Genomic DNA, 9,666 nt, shown 5'->3' with positions numbered 1-9,666 from the left:
TATATATATATATATATATATTCCATATGAATCATTCCATATGAATTATTCCAAATGAATGCAACACACTTTTTGCCCGACTCCCTTGAAATCGCCAAATATTTTGTCTGTTGGTGGTATACCTGGAAAAAACCTCCACAGCGAAATTTTTGGCTCCGCGCCAGCATTTTCAGATGAGTTAGAGCAATTTAAAATTTTCATGGGTTTTGGATAAAAAACTCACCTTCAGACAGAAAATAGCTGATATCTCTCTTTAAACTCAACTTCAGGCAATTTTGGTACCGTTAAATAGAGGAGAAGAGTCTCTTTCCAATGGCATGTAACTCGTTGATTTCCTGACTAGTGAGAGATTTATAGGTCACGTGACCTTGACCTTTGACCCAAAATATCACAAAAGTACATATCTCGAACCCGGGAAATTCACATTTCAGTTAGGAAACTTAGCCCACATGATGCTCCTAAATTTTCATTGTGGGCAAATGAAATATATTAGCTCTAGACTAGATTTTGTGCCTAGACGCAGGGTTCCCGGAACGCCGCCCTCAGCGTCGAGTGCGAAGCAAAAATTAGGTTCAAAAGTGGAACGTGAAATTTGGATATGAAAAAATTCAGCTACCCGTATTTCTCGACCGAGACGTCAGTGGGAGTTGTAATTTGTATGGCAAGGAGATTGTGCAACCCTTAATTCGTATTAAGGCAATTTCCGCCCAGAAACCTTGTAGTTATTAATATTTTGCTTATAATAGAAAACATTCATTTTTGGTGACGTCACACTCAAAATATAGTTAGCATGCATACGTCATAAGCTATAATACGTCACCTTTTCCTGGTAAGGCAAATTATCCAGGCGGCAGACGTGCTTTTTTCATGGATAAACAAACACCACTGGTTTGCTCATGGATGCCTTGTCCTAGCTAGGGCTACAAGAGCCGCATTGTTAGCATTGTATAATACGTACAAGGTACCTCTGCAACTGAATTATTGTTAGTTATTTTTTTTTTTTTTTTTTTGTTATTATTTAAATTTTATTTTAATTTATTTCTTTTGAAAGTGTATTTTCTATCACATATAATTGCACTGTCAAGTTAGGCCTGGGCCTAGGCCTAGTCTAATTATGTATCATCGTCATCCGCTTCACAGTACATCAGTAGCGCCCCCTCCCCCCAATACAGTACAGACGTTTGCTGGGCAACAACGTGATTGAACCTTCTTTCGCAGGTGTTCATGTATTGGCATATTGTTAGCTAACCAGTTGTGTGTATTTCTTTGTGAAAATGAGTACGGCGGCGTACTCATTTTCACAAAGCATTTGCATCCCCTCTTGGAAAGAAGGAACTTCGAAATAATTGTCTCCATATCTTCGCTAATTAAATTAATCCCCGTAATTTAGCTTACACGTATGAATTTAGCTAGCGCTTAAAATATACAATACTCATTTCACTACCCGACAAACTCCGAACTTTATTCATTTGGCCTACATAATAGTCTCATCTTGCTGTACTATATCCTCCAACATCACTGGCGCATGGTAACAACCAACTGATGCAGACCATTTCCGGTCACACATTACTCTCCATAACACAGCACCCCCTAGTTCCGTCACCTCTGGGTATTGATAGTGTCAGTGACTTTCCAGAAAATCTGCTGATTGATTCTATGAATTGGCACCACCTTGCATTGCTGTCATCTTCAATGCACTTGGAAATCATGGCTGTCAGGGCATGTTCTGTTGGACTTTGTGTTGGTGAAGAATGTTCTGGGATTCGTGAAAGTTATTTTCACATTCCAACGTCAAACGAGGAAGCTATACTTCAGCTAAGGTTAGGATCAGATCAGGCCATTTCAGAAGTGTGTCACGTTCATTGGAGTAGATATTTCAAACTTTATTCTCATAATGAGAAGAAGTGCTGTTATATCCCATTTCAAAATCATAAGGACAAAAATATCAGAAAAGGAATACGCTCAATATCTTTGGATACTGTTAGGGCATGTCGTGGACTTTCCCTGATACCAGGAAAGAAAGTATGCCCGTCATGCAGGAAAGCTCTCTCATCGTTGAGTAGGTCACCCAGTTACCCCTTGGAACCTGACACTGGTGCTGGTAATAGCAGTGAAGGTGAGCAAATCTATATGCAAGGGTAAAAACTCTCAAAGAAGTAGCGCAGTACCTGTAAAATATCTTTTTTTCATTCACACTGTTTGTGGTTATATGACAGAAACACTTCCTAATTCCTAGTTCACCATTTTCCACAGTGGACAACGATACACTATTTAACGACGCCGTATTCGCCATAAACTAAACTTCAGTGGTTATTGGAATCGGCCTTTTGTCATGCAAAATCAGTTGAGGGCAGACAGGTGGCTATTTGGTGTGAGGCCTAATACCTGAATACGGGTGCAGCCCTGTGGCGCTGATCATGGATCTAGACTGTTGTTCATTTTTCATAACAAAAGAAGGTCGATTACAATTATCACGGACGCGTAGTTTGTAGCGATACCGTTGTCCACTGTGTTCTAGAAGCAATCCTAGATCACAGTTTGATACCCCTTACCATTTGTGTTCCAGACCAATCGGCTGATGATACCATTCAGAGCATAGCAGATGCTCCAATTGCAAGCACCTCCATGGGAGAAAATGTATTGAAACGGACTGTAGATGAAGTCTTTCAAATTATGGTGGAACCCCTCTTGATCCAAAACGTATGAAGGGAAAGGAGTATGGCCATTCCAAGTTACAAAATTTATGCAGCAGCGTTTCAAGCACATAAGGCAGGAAAGTGACGATGATAATATCTTAATGCAATTGATACACAAATTTACAAATAATTCGACTAGAAGTGAGAAAATCCAGATACTAAAACTGATGCCAAAAACTTGGAGTGTGCGAAAGATTGAAGCTGAATTTAAGTGCAGCAATTTGATGGCACGCACCGCCAAAAGGGTGCAGGATGAGAAGGGAGTAATGTCTACTCCTGATGGGAAGCCAAGTGGAAAGACTTTGGACCAGATTGCTTGTGACATTGTCTAAATTCTACCTGTATAATACCGTAAGCAGAATAATGCCAGGGAAAAAGGATTGTTTGTCTGTTCATTCATGAAGAGGGGAAAAGAGTAGCATTAGAGAAAAGACTACTTTTTTCCCCTCTTCATGAATGAACAGACAAACAATCCTTTTTCCCTGGCATTATTCTGCTTACGGTATTATACAGGTAGAATTTAGACAATGTCACAAGCAATCTGGTCCAAAGTCTTTCCACTTGGCTTCCCATCAGGAGTAGACATTACTCCCTTCTCATCCTGCACCCTTTTGGCGGTGCGTGCCATCAAATTGCTGCACTTAAATTCAGCTTCATTGTGCCAATTGTCGTCGGGTGCGATTATGAACGAAACGCAACGGAGTGTCTGCAACGAATTGTATTTGATGACGATCCGCTTACTGCACCGCCGACAGTCAGCGGGATTGAACAGATTTTAATTATTGTTTAATTTGTTATCATTTTAGACATGTCGAACTGGTTTGAATTTTGCTATTGATATTAAAGCTGAAAAATTTAGTGATGTAATTATTGAACAGATAAGAGGTAAAACACTATTTTTGATTTCTCGATTGGTTGTGGTTGATAATCCTATAATTGAAACATGAATTGTTTAATAATTAACATGAAAAGCTATAAATTAGAGGTTGGAGAATCAATTATGATGCTTACGTTATGAATGTATATTATGTTGCTAATTGTAATTTTAAAATTATTTTGTATTGTACCTTAATTATACAGAGAAAATGTTCTCTTGTGCCACCAAAGCCAAGAGCCAACTTAACTTCTGCTAAGCTTTTGCCTTGTATGTGAATATCACATGTGTTTAGTATTTTTTGTAACTTTTTTTGTATTAACAAATATTGCGTGTGTTTATTTCGTTCTCAACATATTAAACCATAAGCTTATAATTAGAATGTTTTTTTTTCCACTGGTTGCAATTGTGTCTTCAGACGTTATGTTGTTCAAGGTTTTGCATGGCGAAATACCGTAACAAATAATTATAAGTGCTTTCGGTACAACCTGTAGATGATACAAAAAGAACTGTTGTATTGTTGAGTCTCGACTTGCAAGATTAAGAATTATTATTAATTAATATTTGTATTATAGTAATCATCCTATGTATCTTGTGTTGTTTTTTCGACATCGACAGAGGTTCATTACTCACCTAACCAGATAAGCAATAAAATTCAAGATAAAATGAAAGACAAGACAAAAAAGGGCAAGAAGGGAAAGATAACCAAAGCTGATATTGGTCTTCAATCAAAATATCAGTAAGTGTCTATTTATCTTGTACTAGTTGAAACGTTACATCTACTTCGAAATCATATAAATTATTTTCAAGGTCCCCTTTTGACTTTCTAGATTACAAAAACACAGATTTCAAAGTGGTAGCATTGCCCCAGTTCCCCTAAAAAATTGGATTGGCCAAGATATAAATAGAACGCATTACTGGACCACAATGTGTTTGATGGATTGATATATTGTCTCATTGACTTACTTACTGACTGACTGATTGATTGATTGATTTATTGACCTGGTTTTTTTCACCTACACATAATGAAACGAATGACAGTAGTGAACTGATTACTTTTAGGCGTGTCAGTCATATTGGATGGAATCCGAACAAAGGCTTTGTTGTAAGTATATGTATTTTCTCTTCGCTAAATTAAATAAGGACGTCTGTTGGATTTACCACCCGGGCATCTTTACAAATCTTGTTGAAATATACCGTAGCACCATCATTATGGGAGTCTTAACATTAAGGGCATTTTATATAATCCTATATATGTCAATTATGATACTGTATCCTAAAATACAAATTTTACAATAACACTACATCATAATATCATATCATACATCATAATATACATCACACTACAAAAGCAACTGACGCAAACATTCATTACAGGATTAAAATTTCCTTATTCGGTACTGTTGAAAATACCAGTAGTCATTTTCATTCGGTATAGGTTAGTGGAACACATCATTTTAGTGAGTTCCGCAGGTACAAAGGCGTATATTCAATAAATAACAGAATATATGAAATAAAGTGACAAAGTTAACTCTAAAATGTATCGTAAATCTTCTGATATTCGTTAATTGTATTTTTTAAGGGTGGGTTACAGGGGCGGATCCAGAAATGTCCAAAAGGGGGGGCTGGAAGGGGGGCCGAAAGTTGGGCCGATTGAGACAACACTGTCGTATGGGGTCCGGGGCATGCCCCCGCGAAATTTTTGTGTTCTAGACGCCCGAACATAACATTTGAGGCATTCTGGGCTATCATTTTTTTCTTTTTCTCTCTTTTTTTTCTTTTTTCCCCTTTTTTTTACCTCCCGAAAGGGGGGGCCGGGGCCGGGCCGGCCCCCCCCTAAATCCGCCCCTGGGTTACTATTTGAGTACGGGCTACGATTAGAGTAGTGGGTTACTATTACTAAGTTTATTGTAGGCACTTGAAAATAGTAGACCCCAACCACCCAGAGTTTTTTGCGTCAAATAATACAATTGGCTTACAAGTAAAACATCTTTGTTGATTTAATTTTATTTATAAACGCAAAAACACGCGTCCGCCCCCTCCACCATTCACATGCCTTATTTTAAAAATTAAAATTGGACCAATAATCTTCATTAAAAAAATACCAAGGAGTAAATTCAAGAAGATATCCTTAAGTGAAGAATGCCATTTAAAGGAATAAATCGTGTTAAAGTAACAGGAATATTGATTTGAATGTCATTCTGTGTATAGTTTTGGTGACTAATCCCATGGGTTATTAGAGTAATGGGTTAAGCCTATTAGTTGGTTACCATTCGATTGGGTTACTAATATAGTATTGGTTAGTGGAAGTTTTACTGTAAGGCAATTAAGTTTAAAGGAATATGTGACGAGAGGAATGCTTACATTTATCACATCACTGTAGCATGTATTGTATAATCAGACTTTTACTATATTCTTTTCTTAACTACTTCTGTCAACATAAAATATAATTATTGACTCACAATTTGTATCTCGTTTGTGAAGGTATTTTATAGTTAAAGACAAAACTATGCCTCTTTTATTTAGGGCAACACTTATTTGACCTACTGGGCTTCACAATCCTGGACTGATTATTTAAACATTATGATACCCATAGACTGGCCTCCGAGTGCAGCCTTTTTGTGAATTCAGTTAATCTGGTAACTAAATTTCTGTCTTTTAGTCAAAAGATGTTTCCAGTGTACACTGACTACAACAATATATACGCTGATCATACCGGCGGGGTTTCCTTAATGAATCATAGCCACTACACCGCTATAATCTAGAGTCAGACCATCTCACGTCCTATTAATTAAACTGATGTAATGTCTCTGGACCTTAGTTTACATTTTGCTTAAATAATTTTCATTTTGTAGACCAATAGCATGGATCCTACAGTGAAAAAATGGTTTAAATCCATAGGTTTAACAGAAGCAAATAACCACAAGACTAATTATAATAATGACTTCATAGAGCAACATGGTAACATCAAATCCGTCAAGAAGGAAGCCGGTAAGTTGAACAGAATTGTCTTATTAATGGGAATTTCAAAGTAACTCTTGTAATTTGGCATAGGCCTAATTTATTGTATTGACAGTGACATTTGAAGAGATTACAAGTACTGTAATTTCAGGTTTACTTAAGTACACTTTCTTTTTCATTTTGTGTAGGTTTTGATCCTGTACAAGTGCAGGAGAAAATGAACTTTTTCATGATGCAGTCACTCGTAATTGAAGTTGGAACTGAGCAGATGAGGAAGTATTTTCTTAAGCAAACAGGAATTGACAGTTGTTCACAATCCTGGACTGATTATTTAAACATTATGATACCCATAGACTGGCCTCCGAGTGCAGCCTTTTTGTGAATTCAGTTAATCTGGTAACTAAATTTCTGTCTTTTAGTCAAAAGATGTTTCCAGAGTACACTGACTACAACAATATATACGCTGATCATACCGGCGGGGTTTCCTTAATGAATCATAGCCACTACACCGCTATAATCTAGAGTCAGACCATCTCACGTCCTATTAATTAAACTGATGTAATGTCTCTGGACCTTAGTTTACATTTTGCTTAAATAATTTTCATTTTGTAGACCAATAGCATGGATCCTACAGTGAAAAAATGGTTTAAATCCATAGGTTTAACAGAAGCAAATAACCACAAGACTAATTATAATAATGACTTCATAGAGCAACATGGTAACATCAAATCCGTCAAGAAGGAAGCCGGTAAGTTGAACAGAATTGTCTTATTAATGGGAATTTCAAAGTAACTCTTGTAATTTGGCATAGGCCTAATTTATTGTATTGACAGTGACATTTGAAGAGATTACAAGTACTGTAATTTCAGGTTTACTTAAGTACACTTTCTTTTTCATTTTGTGTAGGTTTTGATCCTGTACAAGTGCAGGAGAAAATGAACTTTTTCATGATGCAGTCACTCGTAATTGAAGTTGGAACTGAGCAGATGAGGAAGTATTTTCTTAAGCAAACCGGAATTGACAAATCCAATGTTGGACAATTTCTCATGCAAGAGCAGCATGCTAGATTAAAGAATATCAAAATTGTTGCCGATCAGAAGCAAATAATGTACAGAAAAGATGCCAATATCAAAAAATTTGATATCACCATAATGATGATACTGATTCGGTATTGCTGTGGTGTTTCACGCCCAGACAAATTCTGGACAAATCCCGGACAACAAGATAATACAAACCTAGCTAATTTAGTGAGAATACAAAAGTACAGGAACATGATGATAGCACATAATCCAGACCTTAGAATTCCAGTAGTTGAGTTTGAAAATTATTGGAAAATTCTAACACCTATTTTCAAAAACTTAGGCGTTACTGTTGATGAAATTAACAAGTATCGCCAAATAGTATAATCGTAACAATTATGGTTAGCGTACAAGCTAAGCGTATACCCGACTAACACTTTGACCTCTATCTAAATAATATGATAGTGTTGAACTTTACTATACAAAACATTTTTTAGAGTGTTAAACACCTACTTATAACGTAAATGACGTTGCTAACTTTGCTCTGCTAGCTTATAAATTGGTCATAACGGTCGTGAAAGTTATAAAGTTTGGTGTTTGTTGGGTAAAAAGTAATAATCAGTGAGCGAGTCAATCTTTTATATTTCGAATATGCTATGCAGAACTATTGGGAAAATATAGTATAAGGTAGCTTTAAATGCGTATCATATGGCTTAGGAAAATTATTCTAAATGTTTTAAAATGTTTTTAAATGCTGTAAAATAGGAAGACAATTATTTATTAAATTATGATAAATTTCAGTTATCAAACTGATGTTTTTAAAATCTCATATTCAATTTTTTATTTAATAAAATTGCAAAGGTTGATTAATTAATTAACATAAACTATACGCATAGGCCTATTTTAAAACTAAAGTAACTTTTTTTTTTAAAGAATCTACCGGCAATGTAAATTATATTTTACACCTGCAGAGTGCAGCCATTTTTTCTGCAATATTTTATTTAATTATTTTTTAATTAGAATTTAATTTGTCTTTGATTTTAGATTTCTTAATTAAAAAGAAATGAATAAAATAGTCTATAGATTAGTAAAATAAGTAATAAATAACGTGTGGTCATCATAATTATACTTTATAGTACTAACAACAACCTAATTGCGGGGTTTAGTAATACCCAGATTGAAGTTTAAATTTATGGAAATTGTGAATCCGCTTCTGTGAAATTGGCCACAAATAAAGTATTTTTAGTATTAAAAGAAAAAGTCATGATTTATGTTTATTGATTGATTAATTAATTAATTTGTTGCTATTTTTCAACATTAAAAGAAAATAAATGTTCTATTGCTTACAACACATATCCCTCTGTTTGCATTGTTGTTTATCTCATAGTATATATATATACATATATATATATATACTATACTATACTATATATATACCTGTCTCTTATACACATCTAGATGTGTATAAGAGACAGCCTTCATGGAGACAGCAGCGGAGTATTGTAAATTGATTACAATTAGATTTTAAAAATTGTAGTATCCTTGGACAAAGAAGTATTGCTCGTGTTTGTTCTTTTTGTTATATTTAAAAGAGCAGAACGAGAAGAAAGCGCTGAACACCTCGAAAAATGGGAAAGCAGGGGGGGGGGGCATCGGGCATTACTAAAGAACATTTCATATCATCACAGCATGGAGTAGAAGTATTATATCAGGTGGAAAATAATATTATGAAAGGAGCCAGTATGCCGGATGATTGGAAGCTAAGCATCTTAATACCAATCTATAAGGGAAAAGGAAGTGTGATGGATTGTGGTTCATATCGTGGGATAAAACTACTGGAGCAGGGTATGAAAGTGCTAGAACGAGTTTTGGAGAAGAGATTGCGAGATATTATCAAAATTGATGATATGAAGTTTAGTTTTATGCCAGGAAATGCTATCTTCATTGTGAGAAGGATGCAGGAATGTCATCATGATAAAAGGAAGAAACTGTTTATGTGTTTCGTAGATCTGGAGAAAGCTTTTGATAGAATACCACGTTCTGTTATCGCTTGGGCATTACGTAAAAGAATGGTTCCAGAAGGTCTGGTGAAATATGTCATGGTACTGTATGAAGA

The 9,666-nt window shown here is 35.6% G+C and overlaps 3 protein-coding genes across 3 annotated transcripts in view; all 3 read left to right on the top strand.

The window, feature by feature from the left end:
- LOC117112027 (neural Wiskott-Aldrich syndrome protein-like) overlaps positions 1 to 6,913 on the top strand; it is a 14,663-nt gene extending 7,750 nt beyond the window's left edge. The window contains exons 2-6 of the mRNA XM_033255065.1: positions 3,503 to 3,581; positions 4,189 to 4,309; positions 4,633 to 4,675; positions 6,426 to 6,561; positions 6,720 to 6,913. Coding sequence (XP_033110956.1) covers positions 3,503 to 3,581; positions 4,189 to 4,309; positions 4,633 to 4,675; positions 6,426 to 6,561; positions 6,720 to 6,913 — 573 coding nt within the window. The remainder of the gene's footprint in view (positions 1 to 3,502; positions 3,582 to 4,188; positions 4,310 to 4,632; positions 4,676 to 6,425; positions 6,562 to 6,719) is intronic.
- A 73-nt stretch (positions 6,914 to 6,986) lies between these two features.
- LOC117112023 (E3 ubiquitin-protein ligase DZIP3-like) lies at positions 6,987 to 8,313 on the top strand. Its single transcript, XM_033255062.1, has 2 exons — positions 6,987 to 7,279; positions 7,438 to 8,313. Exons 1-2 carry the CDS (start codon positions 7,153 to 7,155, stop codon positions 7,935 to 7,937), a joined length of 627 nt encoding a protein of 208 aa, XP_033110953.1. The 5' UTR covers positions 6,987 to 7,152; the 3' UTR covers positions 7,938 to 8,313.
- Positions 8,314 to 9,292: 979 nt separating this feature from the next.
- LOC117112026 (aromatic-L-amino-acid decarboxylase-like) overlaps positions 9,293 to 9,666 on the top strand; it is a 43,834-nt gene continuing 43,460 nt past the window's right edge. The window contains exon 1 of the mRNA XM_033255064.1: positions 9,293 to 9,652. Within this exon, the coding sequence (XP_033110955.1) occupies positions 9,293 to 9,652 (360 nt within the window). The remainder of the gene's footprint in view (positions 9,653 to 9,666) is intronic.

The sequence above is a fragment of the Anneissia japonica genome, unplaced genomic scaffold, assembly GCF_011630105.1.
Source record: "Anneissia japonica isolate Jap-2015-1 unplaced genomic scaffold, ASM1163010v1 scaffold6524_len355483_cov145, whole genome shotgun sequence".
NCBI lineage: Eukaryota > Metazoa > Echinodermata > Crinoidea > Comatulida > Comatulidae > Anneissia > Anneissia japonica.
Note: the sequence above shows the minus strand (reverse complement) of the source record. Positions and strands in the feature narration are given on the sequence as shown.